The sequence below is a fragment of the Coptis chinensis genome, unplaced genomic scaffold (assembly GCF_015680905.1).
Source record: "Coptis chinensis isolate HL-2020 unplaced genomic scaffold, ASM1568090v1 utg1774_pilon_pilon, whole genome shotgun sequence".
Classification (NCBI taxonomy): domain Eukaryota; kingdom Viridiplantae; phylum Streptophyta; class Magnoliopsida; order Ranunculales; family Ranunculaceae; genus Coptis; species Coptis chinensis.
In genome coordinates, this window is record NW_028238115.1 from 1 (window position 1) to 19,161 (window position 19,161).

The 19,161-nt window shown below is 39.3% G+C and overlaps 1 protein-coding gene and 1 long non-coding RNA gene across 2 annotated transcripts; one reads left to right on the forward strand and one right to left on the reverse strand.

The window, feature by feature from the left end:
- Nucleotides 1-13,642: 13,642 nt before the first annotated feature.
- Nucleotides 13,643-14,458, reverse strand: LOC147473795 (protein FAR1-RELATED SEQUENCE 5-like). Its single transcript, XM_086587038.1, has one exon. The coding sequence runs from the start codon at nt 14,456-14,458 to the stop codon at nt 13,643-13,645; it is 816 nt and encodes a 271-aa protein (XP_086443164.1).
- A 2,743-nt stretch (nt 14,459-17,201) lies between these two features.
- On the forward strand, nt 17,202-19,038 carry LOC147473796 (uncharacterized). Its single transcript, XR_015210282.1, has 3 exons — nt 17,202-17,275; nt 17,384-17,606; nt 18,993-19,038. It is a non-coding gene; the product is annotated as an uncharacterized LOC147473796 (long non-coding RNA).
- The last annotated feature ends 123 nt before the right edge of the window (nt 19,039-19,161 follow it).

Here is a 19,161-nt window from a genome sequence, read left to right on the forward strand (position 1 = left end):
CAAAGAACTTTGGAGATCATAAGATAGAAGATGGCCCGGTTACCAAAATGGCGACTCTCTATAGAAACAAGATTGAGTACGCCAAACGAAAACATCTAGTCCGGTATATTGGATTCCTCAAGAGTCCCTGCTCAACATCCGTGAGCACTGCGGGTAATGTTTTTAGGCGTTGTCCATTGACTTGAAATTCACTGTTATCTTTTGATTAAGCAAAGAGATTGCCCCATAATGTTTTGCAGGTGACACAATGAAAGGGACCGCACCATCGTGGTTTTCAATTTACCGTGAAAGATGTGTAACTGAGTTGTATAGTAAAACTTTTTGGCCAATTTTGAAATCCTTACGCGAAATGTGCTTGTCGCACTCTTTTCATATTAGCTTTGTAGGATTTCGAGAGATCATAAGCATCACTCCAATCTCCTCAAGCTCATTTAATTGCAGCTTTCGCCTCACCGCCTCGATGATATTGTAATCGGTGCTTTGATGGCCCAAAAGGCACGATGCTCAAGTTCAACCGGCGATGACAAGGTTTTCCAAAACAATGCGTAAGGAGACATCCCTATAGTGTCTTAATGTTGTTCTATGCCCACAAGGCATCCGATGTTTTTAGAGACCAAATTTTTGACGGGTTGACGCTTTCTCCGCATAGACTTTATCTCTCTTGGCTGGAGACTTCCACTTTGCCACTGCTTGTGGGTGGTATGGAGTAGCAACCTTGTGAGTAACTCCATATTTCTTCATTAAAAACCCAAAAATTTTGTTACAAAAATGTGTACCCCCATCGCTGATGATAGCTTTGGGAACACCAAAACGAGAGAAAATGTTTTCTTTTACAAATCTCACGACAGTCTTATGGTCATTCGAGCGACATGCGAGTGCCTCAATCCATTTGGACACATAGTCTACAAAATGACTAAAATGTATAGAAAACCTTGAGAAATAGGGAAGGGTCCCATAAAATCAATGCCCCAAACATCAAAAATTTCCACAATCAATATAGGATTTAGGGGCATCATATTTCGTTTGGTAATTCGACCTAAGTGTTGACAACGAATGCAAGCTACACAATGTTCGCGGTGCATCGCGAAAAAGGGTAGGCCAAGAAAACCACATTGTAACACCTTTTGGCCGCAGCTTTTCCACTGAAATGACCTCCGCAAGATTGTTCATGGCAAAAGGATAATACGCCGGCGTGTTCCCACCGGAATGCAAAGACGAACGAGTTGGTCGGAACAATACTTAAAGAGGTAGGGTTCATCCCGAAATAATATTTTACAAAGGATAAGAACTTTTATGATCGACGCGACCAAAAGGAGGGGACTTCCTCAAGAACTAGGTAGTTAACGATATCCGCATCATGGAGATGAGAAAATAGAGTACAAGTATTCGTCTGGGAAGGAGTCACCGATAGCTTCGAATCACTATCGATGTCACCAACCAGCCTTGATAAATGGTCGGCTTACATTTTCGGTTCCTTTCTTTGTCTTTGATTTCCGTGGTGAATTCTTGTAAGAGAAGGATCCAAATGGGAACAATCGCTGTTTTATACCTTTTTCGCGAGTAAGTACCGAATTGGGCATGGTCAAGATATACTATGGTCGATGTTCCAACTAGGTAGGGCTAAACTTATCCAAAGCATAGACAACAGCTAGAACTCTTTCTCGGCCAGGTATAATTACGCTGAGCCGCCGTTAAGAGTTTTACTAGCGTAATAAATGACAACAGGTTTGTCGTCGCTGCCGCTTGGCCTAGCACGGCACCAATAGCAAAGTCGCTAAGCGCCACACATCGATTCGAATGGTTGAGACCAATCGGGGTTGAATAATAGGAGCGGTAGTCAGAGCGGTTTTTAGTGTATCAAAAGCTTGTTTGCAATTGAAATTGAAGTCGAATACTGCATCCTTAAGCAGGAGATTGGTTAAGGGTCGAGCAACTTTAGAGAAATCCTGAATGAATCTCCCCAGAAAACCCAACGTGGCCTAAAAAGGCACGGATATCCCTAATCGTGGGGAAGGTAGTAGCTAAGAAATCTTAACAATTTTAGCTTTATCAACCTCTATCCCGCCTTTTGAAACAATATGACCTAGAACAAGTCCTTTGGTAACCATGAAATGACACTTCTCCCAATTGAGTACCAGATTTTTCTCCTTGCAACGCGCTAAGACTTTGGAAAGGTTGATAAACAATCGTTAAAGGAATTTCCGTAAATAGAAAAGTCGCCCATGAAGACTTCCATATAACGCTCCACCATATCACTAAAAATGTGAAGCATGCAGGCATTGAAAGTGCCCGGGCATTACAAAGACCAAAAGGCATTCGTCTCAGAAGCAAAGGTTCCAAAGGGACACGCGAAAGTTGTCTTTTCTTGATCGGGCGGATCGATGACAATTTGGAAGTATCCGAATAGCCATCAAGAAAACAGTAGTAAGCATGACCGCTAAACATTCTAGCATCCGTCAATGAATGGGAGAGGAAAATGATCTTTACGGGTTCGCATTAAGTTTGGCGATAGTCAATGCAAATTCTCCATTTCAAAGGAATGCGAAAGTGGAGATGCATTCACCATTTTCATTTTGCACGACTTGAATGCCGGACTTTTTGGGAACAACGTGGACAGACTAACCCAGCCACTATCCGAGATAGGGTATATGATACCCGCGATCAAGTAAACGTAGAACTTCCTCTCACTACTTCCTTCATAGCGGGATTAAGGCGGCGCTGGGTTCTCGTGATGATGTCTTTGTGCCATCATCAAGATGTATACGATGCGCGCATATGCTAGGGTCTATTCCTTGATATCATCTAAGGACCATCCGATAGCGAGCGGTGTTCACGAATGACATGAATCAAACGCGGTCTCTTCGTCAGTAGTCAAGTGAGCAGAAATTATTATAGGGTGACTACCATCGGGATCGAGATGTACGTTTCAAATCGGGGGTAGAGGTTTTAAATCGAGTTGGAGGATTGGGGATCAAGGATTCGTGAGGGATCATCTCTTCAATGGAAAAGAGCTTAATCCGGTTCTTCCTCAATTAGTTTGCACCGACGCATTAGGGTCAATAGTGGTAATCGACTCTAATAATGCATGGACATCCCTTATGTACGAGTCATCGTCAAACTCCGGATTATCAAAAGAAAGAAACTGGTGTATCTCGTCTGGGGGAAAAGAGTTTCTGAAATAATCATGTTCCAGACTATCAACCAGGCTAATCTCGCCCTCCATTATAGGATCGGGAAATTGTTTCATTATTTTGAATACGTTGAGTTCGACAGAAAGGTTCCCGAAAGACAATGTCATTGAACCATCCCGACAATTTATGAGAGCGTTAGCAGTTGCAAGGAAAGGACGTCCCAAGATGATAGGGATGGAGTCACAAGCTACTTCAGTATCTAGAATGACAAAATCAACTGGATAGTAAAAATCTTGGACCTTTACTATAACGTTCTCTACTATGCCTTTTGGGTACTTGATGGAGCGATCCGCGAGTTGCAGAGTCATATTGGTAGGTTTCAATTCATGAAGACCTAACCGCTTAAATAAGTAGTAGGAAGTAGGTTAACACCGCACCTAGGTCTAAAAGCGCAAAGATGGGTATACTTGTCGCCCAACGCAAGGTACCGGGTCGACTGGTCCTTGTCCATACTTTACCACACCATTGGTAGTGGTAATCGAGGGAAACCGCCAGTGAGGAACGCTTGTTGAGGTACATCCGTACGCCGCTTGGTGGTGCACATGTCCTTCAAAAAACTTGGCATGCTTGGGCAAATGCTTTAGCGCATCTAGGAAAGGTAAGTTTATGGTCAAATTTTTGAAGGTTTCACGGATCTCATCAAAATGTTCGTCATGTTTGTTCTTTACCAAACGGGCAGGAACGGAGCTTTTGACGGAATCGCATAAGGATCAATGGTATCTTTTCCTAGGGACGTAGGTGTAGATTTTGATGGTACAACTTCGTCCGCTATAGGTTCGCGAGGTATGAGTTGGAAGGGCGTTAGTCGTGGCTTCCGTCGATTCCTCGTCCCGCATAATATATTATTGTCGATGGTTCGCCGTAACGAAGAGTGGTAATGGCATTTACCTCACCCGGGCTTGGATTACTAGGTCCCGGTGCATTGTTGAGTTCAAAGGCGTGTTTGTAGGCTTAGGGTTTGGAACCGCTTGGCCAGGAACACGCCTTTTGACTTTTATCCCGAGCTAACAAAACGAAGAGACCGGATAGAAGCTAGGATTTGATTCTCGTGATTCATGTATGTCGAAAGTTTCAGCCGCTTTATCGGCCCGTGGATTGTACCAAAGGAGCGGGGAAACTAGTTCACGGTTATTATTTACGGGTTGATTTTGGTAGCCATATCCTTGGTTACGGGAACAAGGTTGCGGGTTGTTTTGGTATCCCATATTTGCGTTGTTGGGAAAATTACTTTGCCCTTGCTGAAATTGTGGAGGATTTCCTTGACGATAGGAATTGTAATTCCCGGGTGGTTGTACAGGAACGTTGTTGCCACCTGGAGGAGCTTGTTGTTGGACAGGGGGTGCCCAAGCTAAATTCAGATGTTGTCGCCAAGGTGCGTTAGGGATGTTGAAAGCACAAGCCTCTTCAGAAGGTTGGGGAGGACACTCATATACCAAAGGACAATAAGAATCGGCCGTGCTCGGGACTTAAGCAAAGAGGGCATGGGGAAGCGTTGGCAGCCATGACCTGTTTGGGTTTTTGTTCATTTACTTGTACCGAAAGAGCATCGACCTTTTTGTTTAAGGTCTCGATTAGAGTTTTTAATTCCGGATCGGGTTTGACCTCGAACATAGACGTAACTTTGGTAGGAGTGTCTTTAGAAGATCTAGAAGAATCAGTGTTTCCCCAATGGGTGCTTCGTGAGGCCTGTTTCTCAAGAAAAGTGTATGCTTCAGTAGCGCCCTTGTCCATGAAACAACCGCCGTTCATGATGTCTAATGTTTCCTTTTGATGGTCAGAGAGACCATTGAAAAATGAACGAACTAATACAGCGGTGTCGAGTTGATGATGGGGACATTCGAGAAGTAGATCAAGAATCGCTCCACGCCCAAAAGGATTCCTCGGGTGCCGGGCGAAAAAGAATTGAATCTTTTGAAGCATTTCTGTAGTTTTCTTTTTTGAGTATAGAACTTTATCATGAATGCTTGAACAAGTTTGGCCCATGTGTCAATGGATTGGCGGCGCTTGTCCGGGCGAGCCAAACCGCTTTATCGCCTAAGGTGAAGGGGAACAACCTAAGCAAGACTTGTTCGTTGGTAACGGTCGGATGGCGGAAAGTGGTGACTACTTGTTGCATCCGGCGAAGATGATTGTAACGGTTTTTCATGGTCTAAACCATGGTAAACAGTAACAAACCGAAAATGTTTGGCGGAATACTAAAAATCACCTACAATCGCGATCGAAGTTTAATGCGGGGAAGCGTGTCCTTCCCGTAGGGCGTTAGATAGAAACCGAAAGGGTTTTCGACCGCGGAGGTTTTCTTCAGCCATAATTAAAGGAGATAATGGAAACGGAGATGTTTGACGAGGTTGATTTACAGAGGAGGAACTATGCCTAGGAGATAACATAAACAGTTGTTTCTTGTATTTTCGACGATGATATGTAAGTTCTAATTCCTTATGTTTACCAGACCGTAGTCTCATACAAATATGAATTTTAATTTGGTGCTCATAAGGAACGAATAATGACTGGAGTTTTTTTTAGAAGTTAAGAAGGAGGAAGTTGAAGCACGTCTTCCTGAGCTGTTGCTAACTCGAGCAGGGAAGCTAGGATAACGTGTGAATATTCCAGCAGCCAGGTTACCTGAGAGAATTGAGGGAGGTTGTTCGTGCTAGCACGTTCCTTAATTAGGCAACCTCAATTTTTTTCAAGTTTCCTAGGCACTGATGGAATAGGATGATGATTTATGATGGTGTATTATGCGGGGTGTTATTAAGATGATTTAGATGAAATTTTTAATTACTATGATTTTTAATTTTTTTTTTTTTTTTTTTTTTTTTTTAATTTTTAATTTACGTGATTAGTGTATTATGGAGACTTGATTACGAAATATGCAATTAAAAACGATAGATGCCAAAATAGAACTAACTAACATATACTAGTTTACGCAGAAAGTCTACCCATGCAAATCTATATTACCTATACGTGCAACTATGTGTGAGTTAGGGGAATGTCAAGAACGAACTCATGCAATTGAATACCGCGTATGTGAATTGATGTAACATACACATACAAAAATATTCTAAGCAAGTGGTTTGGTGCTACGCATATATCAAAATATATACGAATCATATTAATTGTGTTACGTGAATATGTGATGACGAACCACCTTTACATGCACAGAGTTCTCATGTTAACATACAAATATACGAGGTAAAACAGGTTATAGCGAATAATATCCTCGACAAAGTTTGAGGAGTTTAAGAGTTTGAAACCTGGCGTCCCGCGATTCCTCGTATAGCGATCGACTACTCCCGAGCTTATGCTACTAGAAAAACAGGACCAAAGAGCCCAAAAGAGTAATCAAAAAGGAAAGTGGCTCATCACTAAAACCGGAGTGTTGATACTCCAGGTTAGTTTCGCGTGCTTACTAATTCAGTCTCGTCCGAGACTCTTTTGTCTGTTTAGTACTTCAAATTCCTACGGAGTACTTAGACTGTGCTAATGAAGATAAACAAAACTTGGCTCACAGTTATTTGTTAGTAGAAAAAAAAAAACTACGGTAAAGAGTTAGTATTGTAACAGAAATGACAATTAAAAAGATGATGAGGTAAGGGAGGGGTTTTTATGGATGTATTCCAGTTATTATGTTAAGTCCAGAGTCCTTCGGCGTGCAGCGGCGCCATTTGATAAAACATATGTTTACACACGTTTATTGGTTTCAGTTACTTATTTTCTTAAGTCCGAGGTCCACAGTCCAAAGTCCGAGGTCCACAGTCCAAGTCCAAAGTCCAAAGTCCAACGTCCGTATTGTCGTACGTTTTAGTCAAGTTACCTTACTCACGTGGGATTGGTAGGATAGGTCGAGTAAGGGATCGTCCAAACCTTAGGGCACGGATAGGTTCACAACTGGAGTTACAACTTTAGGTGAGTAGGATTTTTAGGTTTCTTTTAGTTGGTTTTAATTAAAATAACGGTAATGCAAATAATATAAATTACTACGGCGATTATATGTAGGTAAATAAAAGTAGAGAAGCAGGGAGAGAGTTAATCATACTCATGCAAGAATCATTTTTCAACAGTTTTTATTACTAAATCACTACATCTCTAGTTCGTCTCGTTTCGGAGACGACGTCGAGTATTGATCCCTAGTGCATGCCCACATCTCTAGGTCGCATTTCACTAGCATAAGGAGTTTCGATAATACCTCATCTCGGTATATTATTTCGCTCCCCGCACAGTTTCACATCACCGGACGAATTGAGAGTCATGTCGACACTGCAGAGTCGCTACAGACATTTTTCATTTTAGCGAGATCTGTCCCGAGCATCGACTCCAACTTTGTACGCCTCACCATTTTGGGACCGGATGTTAATTCTATGTCTAATTCCTAAGTAGTGATTCTAGAATATTAACGAAGTCAATCCGATTTTTACACGAAGCGGCATAACCCTCCCCGGGGGATTAGCTCATCATCATAGGAGGAATAATAAAACTTGCCGTGATACATTAAGTAAATAAATGCAGAGGACAGAAATTAAACAAGAAAAGAAATGACTGCTTATTAAGGATAAAATAACTTATCGTATTAAGTCTGCTAAATAAAATGACGAGAATGTAAATCTTGAAAGAAAAACTAAATTGGCGGAAGCTAAAGCATGAAAATGTCTTTGGTTTCTAATGAAGGCGACCCCTTCATATTTATAGCTGATACAAAAGTGACCCGTGAATTTTTAAGGTTTTGTTTTTAGCTAATTGAATGGTTCGAAAACCAAACTTCGCTTTCAATCTGTTTTAAGTTTTGTCCTTTTGTCATTTTACGTTTTTGTTTTTAGCTTATGTTAATTCAAACCACCAGGTTTGAATTGATACGTGTTTTCTTTCTTGACAGATGGTATCAATTTGAAACCATCAATTGCCACCTGCCTATGCTGACTCATCATGCCTTCCGGGCCCGCAGAGTGTGTCCACTTAGTGTGTCCAGTGGCGGCGCCGAAATTGGCGTTTTTACTACTTTTGTCCTTGCGCAGAGTTCGTCGCCCGGGTCGCTATGGCAACTTCACTAGCCCACGTCGGCACCTAGATTTATCCGATTTGAGCTTCGGAAGTTTCCTGCCTCTTTATATGTGGGCCCGCGCTCGCGACCGGTTCGTTTCTTTTGGAAACTTCGCTCTAGTCGGGGCTTTGTTTGGGCTTTTATACGGGATTGAGCGGAATTCCAATATTCCCGTATTCTTGTACTTGGCAGCTTCACTAGCCAACGTCGGCACCTAGATTTATCCGATCTGAGCATCGGAAGTTTCCTGCTTCTTCATATGTGGGCCCGTTCTGCACTGGTTCTGTTCTTTTGGAAACTTCGGCTTTACGGGGTCGAGTGGGAAACTCCAAATATTCCCGTATTCCTGTACTTTGATGCATGTTTTATCGCTATCTTCATTTTAATTGCGGAAACCTGCAAAAGTACGAAAATATAATTATTACATGATTATTAAACACATAATTGACCAAAATGCTATGTCTCTCGAGGTTTAATATTACAGTTTTGGGTGCTTATCAACATCCACTGGAACAGACGGTGTCAATGGCAATGCTTGGATGTCATTATCTCTAAAAGGTGACATCTCCTTTTCAGCCTCAACCCCAGACTCCTTCTTGGACTTCTCTTTAGCATCCTCTTCTCTTTCTTTTAATTTGGCCTTCAAGATTTCATTCTCTGCCCGCAGGCTTTGATTTTCTTCTTCCAACTTAATACACCTTCCCCTTAAGTCCTCTTCTATTGGAATCGGATCACTTGTCAACGTAACAAGCTCCACTTCCTTAAATTTGATTTCGGTTGTCACCTAAAAACACCAATAATAACTTCACACAATAAGAATGCAATATAAAGTGTTCATTTGACATTGAAAATAGGGGATTTGTCTGGGCAAAAATTACATTGGAAAAAACTACTGTAGAATGCATTTGACATGTGTCATGATCAGTGTCAAGTTCATTTGACATGGGAAAGAAGCTGAACTTCACAAGTGATAAAAAATCAAATCAATATAAAATGAACTTGACATTGTAACAGAGTTCCAGACAGTGAAAACTACTTCCATAATTGGAATGAAATTCTGACGACATCGAAATTTCAAAGAAGACTGATATGGGGAAGGAAAATGACTTCAAATTCTAATACATTCGCTCACCTTGTCCATGGTCAAATTTGACAAGGCCTGGGTAATGGTCGCATTTTGCTGAGTGTTACAATATCCCATCTTGCGAATGAAAGTACATAATCAGCACCTCTATTTGGCATTGCATCAACCAAATTGACGTGATAGCACAACCAGTACTGATATCAAGATCCACAAAAAAAAAGAGTTAGTAAACATGTAAAAAATGAAATTAATAATAAAATGACAAAAAAAAACAAGGCTAAACTAGAGTGAATTCAGATTGTAAGTTGCCAAAAGAAGAACTACGCAAGAAGATTTTACTTTTGTAGGCTCACGGTAGTACATCTTCATTCGGCACATAAGGTTTTGATGTATCACTTTTGGCCAGGATACTTCATTCATTTTTTTTACACTCTCTAAGTACTTCAAAAACCACCACTGTGTTCTTGATGGTGTTGGAAAAAGAAGAGTGGTGATAATGTATAGTGAAATAAGTTTGATGAAGTCATCTTCATCCTACTTACCATTCCATGAATTCACCACTTTATAAATAACATTTACAATCAATTCCTTGGACAAGTTCTTTTCCCCGCCAAAGTGACGAGTCACAATCCCCGTTTTACTCAACTCGTCCGCATCTACATTTGTAGTCACATTACTCCCATTCATTGGCATACCAAACACTCTAGAAACACCTTCAGCTGTTAATTTGACAAACACCTCTCCTAACTTGAATGTTTCTTCCCTTTCATCGTAAGTTTTAATAATATCCACTATGATGCTTGTTTTTTTTACCAACATTTGTTTGTCCAACAAATCATCAAAGAACACTCTAAAAATGTGACCAAATGGTGTTCTACCCATTAGATCATTAAAATCAACACCAACTTTTGACTCACGGAGTTTATTGGCAAGATAAAAAACTGGTAACAAGCTTGAGCAAAAAGGATAAGATTTTATTTCTTTCTTATCTTCATCCACTACCTTCTCTTCGTTCTTGTTCTTGTTATCTTCATCCACTCTCTGAACTACCACTTCCTTCCATTTCCTCTTCTTAGCTGCTAACTATATTTCCTGTAGATTATGCATGGAAATAAGTAATATAATAGAATTTATTCAAATTCAATCATTTAATAGCATTACATTTCTCTAAATAATCCAACCTCAAAAAAACTCAAATGCTTATGCTTAAAAATCCATAAATTAACAACAAGCTTAAAAATTGTCTTTGACCTTCTCTCCCGGGTATCGTTTTTTGCTCCCCCTCCCCATTGACTCTAAATGCACATTTTCCTCATTTTTTCTCTTCTTTGATGTATCAACTGCTTTCATAGGTGTTGCTTTCGGCCCTTGATGGTTTTTTTCATAGTCGTTTTTCTTCTTCATTTTCAGAAGTGGATTTGCAAGCTCTGTATTTTTAGGTTGTTTGAAGTTTTGAGTTTGGTTCTACCATTTAACTATTGTCGGAAGTTTGGAGTTTGCTGTTTTTACTGTTGATAGAGAAGAAAGAAAGAGAAAAGAGCAAGGCTAAATGGGGTTTGACATTCGAATTGTGGGCTTTAGGCCCAAACTCAACTTTAACACACACCGAGATATGCCACATAAAGTATCATCTTGAGAACCGCTTTCATAATAGTTAACATCAAAAATATGTCATCTAGAGTATCATATTCCAAATTATACCACATAAAGTGTGATATGAAGACATTTTATCATTTCAAAAGACTCATGGACTCGACAAGTTCCAACATCGAAACTTCTTCCCCGAATCGCAAAATCACAATATCTATCCGATTCCTGAAGCCAAAATAAATACCGTTGTAACAATTGCTCTAACTATTACAACAATCGCTAAATCTTCTGAGAAGCTTAGGAACAACTGCTTCTAACAACAAAATTACTCTACATTGTTCAATTGCACATCTTTTTCCCTTACATCAAATATCTGTCATGCGGAAAAACACCCGCCCATCCTCACTACAAAAATTCTCAACATTGAATTTTTCTAGAGTGTTGTACCCAATATCATAACCTGGAACATCACCACTAGGAACATGACCAATAACTTCACCATTAGGAACATCACCACCACTTCTTCCTGTAAGTTCAACAGAAAATCAAAATAAAAGAGTTACGCGAACCATACAATCTAAGTTTACACTATAACGTCATCCCCATCTAAGTTAAACAAGTATGAAACCAAAACATGTGTCGTACCTTGCTCACCATTGTGTTTATGTGAATGTGGACACCTAGGCTTTGTGTGCTCCGTAGATTGGCAGTTGCTACACTTGTACCTTCGAGATCCTGGTGTTCCTTTATCAAATCTCACTAAGGCCACGAAACAAACAATATTTACTTACTTATAACCCAAAGAAATAAAATGTCATGTGCTCCAAAAGGAAATTTCTAAAACTAAAAGTGAAATGTACATGCATGCATGTTATTATGACTTCCCACGCCTTGTAACAATATATTTTGATGTAGGTAAACGATAAACGGACACTCTTATCAATGCCAACTGTTATCCACAGGTCTATACGAAAATTAATTTTATAACATCAAACTTTCAACTTACACCCTGTATCTCTGTTCAACTCGTCATCTTCCTCACGTAGGTCGGCAACTCGAGCAGTGAGTTCAACATAGTTGCGGTTAATACTTGGACCTGTAAAATAGTGAAACACAATGAAAATGTTGCCGAAATAAAGTAGAATCAACAACTAATCAAAATATACAATTAGAAATATAGACATTACAAAGTTGGGACCATACCAAAGAAAAAATCGCAAAGGTAAATAAAACTTACCTCCGTCCTTCGGATGCAAGAGTGGGGATGTGGGTTTTGTGTGACCTGTCACACCACAATGGCCACACTTATTCTTATTCGTCTCATTGTGACCTTGAGGTCTGCTAGGATTTTGCTGTCGGCCTTTGGATTTTACATGTGGGGGATCATTAACCGATTGTCGATGTGTGGTTTTAGGCGGAGTAAAAGGCATCTCAAAAAGAACATGTGGGCTGCCTTCATAAGCTGGTGAAGTCTCATTGGTTATTGGATTTTCCGTTGGACTGTTAGGCATCTCAAAAGGAGCATGTCGACTGCCTTCAGAAGCAGATGGAGTTCGGTTCTTTGTAGAAAAAGAAGATAAAAAAACTTTGAAAGCTTCAGTGCTTTCCGCTGTTTGGGAGGCCCACGAACATATCTGCCTACATTTGGTTGTAAGATCACTGAAACGTATAACAGAGGCCGCTCGGTCAGAAAAGTTGGGTTCTCCTAATCAAACAACCGATTTAGCATCCCGTGTCCATCTCCTTAAAAAGCAGCCCTGAGGTATCACACCAACGTCCTCATGTTTGTAAACTGAAATGATATGTCTACATGGAAATCCAAACGACTCAAATAGCCCACATGAACAGCTAGCATCCTGCAATACAACATTGTATCTCACAGTCGACCTTTTTTACCTATTCAAATGGCGACTCATGGTGTACACACGAATATTGTCATCCACATCTTTTTTATCGTCTGCAGTGTACATCACTTCGTCCTTTAATAGATGCAGCCTGATTTGCATAATCGTTCAAGTGGGTATGAAGGACTGGTTTGGTTACATTCATCATCACCTCTTCCTCGTGCTCTCGGTGCCGGATATTTGCAACTACCACTTCTATTTTTCCAAACAGCTCAAACAACTGCATTCCAACTTTCACATGAAGCCGGATTACGGAGTTTATACTCTCACAACGTTGGGTGCTTCTGCAATCGGCAAAGAACTCACCATGGAGATATGATTCTGCCCACATCTCTTTTTTCTTGTATATCATGTTCACCCATTTGTTATTACTGACTTGGGATTTCTTCACGAGTGTTTCCCACCTTTCTTCGAACTCATTAGACGAGCACTTCATAAACATAATAGAGCAGAAATCTTTTGAAAATCCAAGGATGTGGATATTTTTTAGGCAATTTTTCATAATGTGCCAACAGCACAAGCAGTGTTTCGAATTTGGGAGAGTAGATCTCACAGCCTCGCGCATCGCCGGGTCACCATCAGTGATCACTGACTTAGGGTGTTTGCCATACATTGCGCCAACTAAAGATTTCAATACCCACTCGTAAGACTCCACACACTCACCCATCAACAATGCAAAACCAAACACTACTATTTGTCGATGGTTGTTCACTCCAGCAAACACAACAATCGGCATCATGTATTGGTTGCTCTTGTATGTTGAATCAAACAACAATACATCTCCAAAGCAACTGTAGTCCGCACGTGAGGTGGAATCTGCCCAAAACAGTCTAACCAGCTACCCACCCTCATTTAAGTTATAATTGTAATGAAATAAGGGATCTCCCTTCACTTTGTTATCCATGAAAGCCAGCAGTGTGTTGGTGTCACCATCAATACATCGATTTCTCCTATCAAGCCCCATATGATTATACAAGTCTTTCTTCAAAAAACCAACACTTGAGAAACCTCTAGCCCTATGTACAAAAACATCCATCACCTTGCATTTACGAATACCAACATCAACTAAGCTCGTAGCAAATTTCAAATTTTCTTCACTTACATTTCTATGTGATCTTAAGAACATCGAGCTCGGATCTGGTACAAATGGATGTGTGTGTTCCCCAATAAAATCCTTCACAACCCACAAATTTGATTCAAAATCATAACCAACTTCAAAGCGGGCTTTACATTTAAACCTACTGATGGCCTTCGACTCTCTGGATTCGATGTCACGTTTTCTGGGTGTCACCCTGTTTACATTTCGTTCACCAGCAGCTGAGCATAGAAATCTCCGCTTAACACGAACACCATCTGTACGCATTCTATAAGTATCTTTACGAACACTAAAACCGACTAACTTTGCATATTGATTGTAAATTGCGAAAGCCTCTTCAGTCATCTTGAACTGCATAGAATAGAATGTTGCTTTGTCTACTTCGAAAACTCTACTAGCCTCACACCCGTCACTGTCTCTATCACTGTTCTCATGAACTTCAACATTTTCACCCTCCCCCATAGATGTGATATCCACAAAATCACTATCCTCATACGTAAAACTATCAAAATATGAATTTCGAAGCCAATCTTCTTCGTCATCAGAGAAGTGATTCATCATCGGATTGCTACATGAAACAAGTGCACTTTTAGCGCATATTCACTCGTTTTCTTACTCTACGAAGTAATCACAGTGGTAATAGTAAAAAAAAACACATAAATGCTTGAACAGTATAATGGTCAGAACCAAATAACTATGGTGTTCAAACCATATACCGCTTTGGAAAATTTCAATGTCAACTTCATTTGACATTAAATCATACACCATTCAATTGTGAAATTTTACCTAGACATGAAAAAGATAAGGAGCCAAAAAAGAAATCAACTAACCTTATACTTATAATTGTTGAAGATCAAAGTACACTATGAGAAATGGAGGCAAGAGTTCTCAAGTTGAACGGATTTTAGTGAGAGGGAAAAGTTTAGTTCGCACCATTCTAAATGTTAGAGGGAGAGAAGATGTGTTGTTACTTTCTTACCCTTAACTATTCATTTTGTTTGTAGCATACTCCTATTAAATTACTACATGTAGCATACTCATATTAAATTACTAAATGTAACATAATACTATTAAACTATTAGATATAACATACTACGATTAAATTATTATATGTAGCATACTACTATTAAACTACTATATATAGCATATAATTAAGTATCCAACAACAAATGACATTGTAGTCTACTTGCCATTAGATATCAGTTAGATATATCATCCGACCTCATATATCATACTATTTTTGTTTTGTTTTTTATAAGTGAATTCAATTTATTGAAATGAGATATGATCCGACCTCAAACTTATTAATCCGACCTCAAACGATCCAAGCACAACTCTTTTTTGTCTCTTTTCCGACTTTTTGGTTTCTGCCATTAAAGCACAACTCTTTTTTGTTTAGAGAATGAGCATTTACGTTTTTACCCTCACTTGTCGCATTGACATTTTTACCCTTAGTTGTTGTTCACTGTTCCTTTTCCTCAAAACTTAAAGACCCGGTCAAAAATTTTAAAATGTGTGGTGGACAGCCTTGTGCACAGGTGCACCCTCGCTTTTCGGTATATATATCAAAAGATTTGGATTTTTTTTTTTCGTAATTAGTATTAGAGTTTAGAAAAAGTTGGAGACTCTGTGAAGCCTTGAAAAATAGAGTCAAGAGAGTATCTCTATTAGTAAAATACACCATAATTAACCTGGCCTTTTAAATTAGACCAGCCTTTTTTCTACCACCTAATACCCTTGATTAGATATTAAAATAAAATATTCAATGCCTTTAAAAAGGACTATTCCGTCATTTTGACTTTTATTTCCATTTATACCCTTAAGTTATAACACACTCACAAAGGAGTTTCGTGTAAATTCAGGTTGAAAACCAAATGCACGCACTATATGACTATATGAATTGTACGCCTATATTTATTAGTCATAAATTAAGACTTAAATTACCATAAATATACTAATTCTTTCTCTTTTAGTCTCCCTCTCAATCTTTACGTATCCCACCTTTTATTCTTGCAGATATGCACCATGTTAAAAAAGAAACACGTGGACGCCAAGGATCTACTGGTTCGTTCTATTGTTAGCAACCATTCAAAGTTGCCAACTCGATTCTTTTGAATGGTTTGGAGATTTTTTAAAATTTATTTAGGCAGGTTCTTTTGAATTTTCAGTTTATTTAGTTCTAAACCTCATTTTCCTTTCCCCTCCTTTTGTTCCCTCTTTTGTTGCAGTGGATGTACTTGATTCCTCTTGGTTTGATAGTGATGAACGGCTTCACCCAAGCTATGACCTTGCCCGAGGAACAGTCATGCAGCCGGACTCCCAAACTCAAAGAATCCACATCACAGGGTTCTGCTGTAAGAAGAAGATGAAAGGTTAGCTGCTATTTTCTTATGACATTTAAAAATTGTAAGTTGTGGCTACGATTGGCTATCCTCTTAGTGGATCATGAAACTGGTGCTGTGTGCTACATGGTTTTGTAGTCAGTGTGAAACTTATGGTTTGAAATTTTGAATTAAGTACTCGGATCACATCCGTGGTCTTTTGTATTGTCCGATATACACGGCTATTTCTGTTTCCTGATTTTTGTCGACCGAATGTTAACACAGTATAATACTTTTGCGTGGTTATCCACCGAGATTGTGAAGAAGATGCCAAAAAAGGATCTCGCTGAAGAGGTGCATGTCATTCTTTTCTACCATTTACTGAATTGTTTGGGATAAATGTTGGGCTCTCATTCATATGATCTGACGATTGCTTTTTTACTGTTAATCGTGTTCCATGTAACGAATGATCATCTCGATGAGATTTTTAGAGTTTCATGGTACTATAGCTGATAATATTGTTTTAATAAGAATTTCCATCTCAGGTGTGGAGGTTACAAGCAGCTCTTGGTGAACAAGCAGAAATCACTAAATATAGCCAGCAAGCATATGAAAGACTTCAAACGGTTGCCCGAGGAACAGGCTGGGCAGCCAGACTCCCAAACTCAGCAATCCACATCATAGGGTTCTGCTGTAAGAAGAAGATGAAAGATTAGCTGCTATTTTCTTCTGACATTTATAAATTGTAAGTTGTGGCTACGATTGGCTATCCTCTTAGTGGATCATGAAACTGGTGCACTTAACTCGGAATGGGATGTTGAGATATACAGTATTGTCCCACTTCGAACATTTAAAGCCTCACATGTAGTATATAGTTATATACAGTATTTGTTTTTGTTTTTGTTTTTGTTGTTTTTTTGTCATTTTTCGTAAGGTGTGAACTTGGTTTTCCCTTGACAAACTAAAACATCCACATGGTCCAGAGGTTTGCCGCTCGCATATCATCTACAGTACTACAAAGTTGATCTGCTGATATAACCTTTTGAATTTGAAGGTACAATTCATGTTCATGCATTTTTTTCAGCCCATTTTTTTCCTTATTAATACTGACATGTAAACCTTATTGCTATTGTTAATTATACACACCTCTTTCCTTCTGTAGGTCTGCTGTCCGTATCAAATTTTGTGTTGTGCAGTACTTGAACCTGGCAGAGGTTCTTTTACAAGAGAGAATTGTTATTGAGAAGCACTGAATTTGAAGTGGTTCCGTATTACACAAACATATGACCCTCTTTTCCTGACTTCGTTAAAAGCGGCGTGCACTTGCTATTGAAGATATTGTTTTCTTCAGACATGATTATTGGAGAAAGAGAGTTTAGAAAGAGGTATGTAATTTCTCATATGAGTTTTTTTTTTGTTAATCTTTGAGTTTATTATTTTCTTGCTCTTGAGGTAAATGTTGTTTATTTTTGGTTTATTTAGAATGGGGTTTTGAGTTTTGTTGTTTTCATTGTGGAAATGTTTGAAATTATCTCTGTATAGATCAGTTCAATTTGCTACTTCAAATTTGCAAATGTCTATTAGTATGATTAGAACTTTGTGTGATTCATTGGTTCACGAACAGTCAGATTCCTGTTTGAAAATAGTTACAAGAGTGAATATTGATTATCTTTGCTTTTAAATGATATTGAATGAAGTAGCAAAGCATTAGCCAATCGAAAAATGATCGCACAAATTTTGCTCCCCAACTCGTCTCTCTATATCCCTCTCTTAGAGGCCCCATATTCATGGCCTCGGTGGAGTCGTAACATTTACATGACATAGGTGACCCACCATACAAGGGAGAGGAGTAATAGAAACCGCTGTCCTGCAAACAAAGCAATAGCAATTGGCTTCACTGAAGAAGTAAAGATAATTCAGACTTTATCAGGCTCACTGGCTTCAACTTGAGCTCTTCTGGTTTCCAGTGCTTTCTTCATGGCATGGCATGGCATAGTGGCATCTGCAAATATCAACGTGCAAATAAAAATTATGTTAGTAGTTGAGATTAGTTCTCTCCAAGTTCCTCACCAGTTGGCATTTTACATAAGCGGATGAAATGATGAAACTGAAACTATAGGAATATAATACTATTTCATCATTAGCTCCAAGGGAGATGATCAAGGAACATACATGGCGAAACAATGATATTCTTGAAGTTCTCTCTGTTTGGTATATAGGATCTATAATTATGCTCCCTTTCATTAGTACTCCAGCTTTTCCATTAAGGAAGAAAGCTCGCCTTTTGTGCTACAATATGAATAACAAAGCCTGGAATATACATCTCTGGAGGATCTCCAGTTGATGCTTTACTAGGCTAGGAGACGTTGCCTAGGACGCCAGGCGCTAGATTCTCACATGGACGGGCAACATCATCTGTACCAAAGAATGGAGCGAAACTACTTTGTGCGCAGTTAAATCCATCAAAACTCTCTCTTGAAGCATTGGTTGTTCTATAGAGTCACCAAGTTTCGGAGAATGGATCGCTTGATCCTTTTCATAGCTCCCTGCAGAAGGCCTTTTCATAAGAACCTTTTGTTTCTCAAGTTACTTGAGATTGCTGGTAGCAATTCTCAGCCCTTATTACACATCAAGGTTTATGATGAATACTTAATTATGCATATTCATAATGTAACAAATCACATAAGCAAATAGGAAAAATTAACCTGTGATAGCATGCTTACAGTGCTTTCTCCTGTGCATACGATATTTATTGTCTTCAGTTGCCACAGTTCCAGGGTGAAAAGTTGGATCGAAAAAGTGCTTCCTCCTTGGTCCCAGTAACACTTGCTTATATGAAAAACTCGGCTGTAAGTTTTGGCAATCATTCGCGGAATCAGCAGAGGTGCCACAATGACAATGCCGAGATAGCCGCAAAGACGAAAAAAAGGTTGGCTTTTG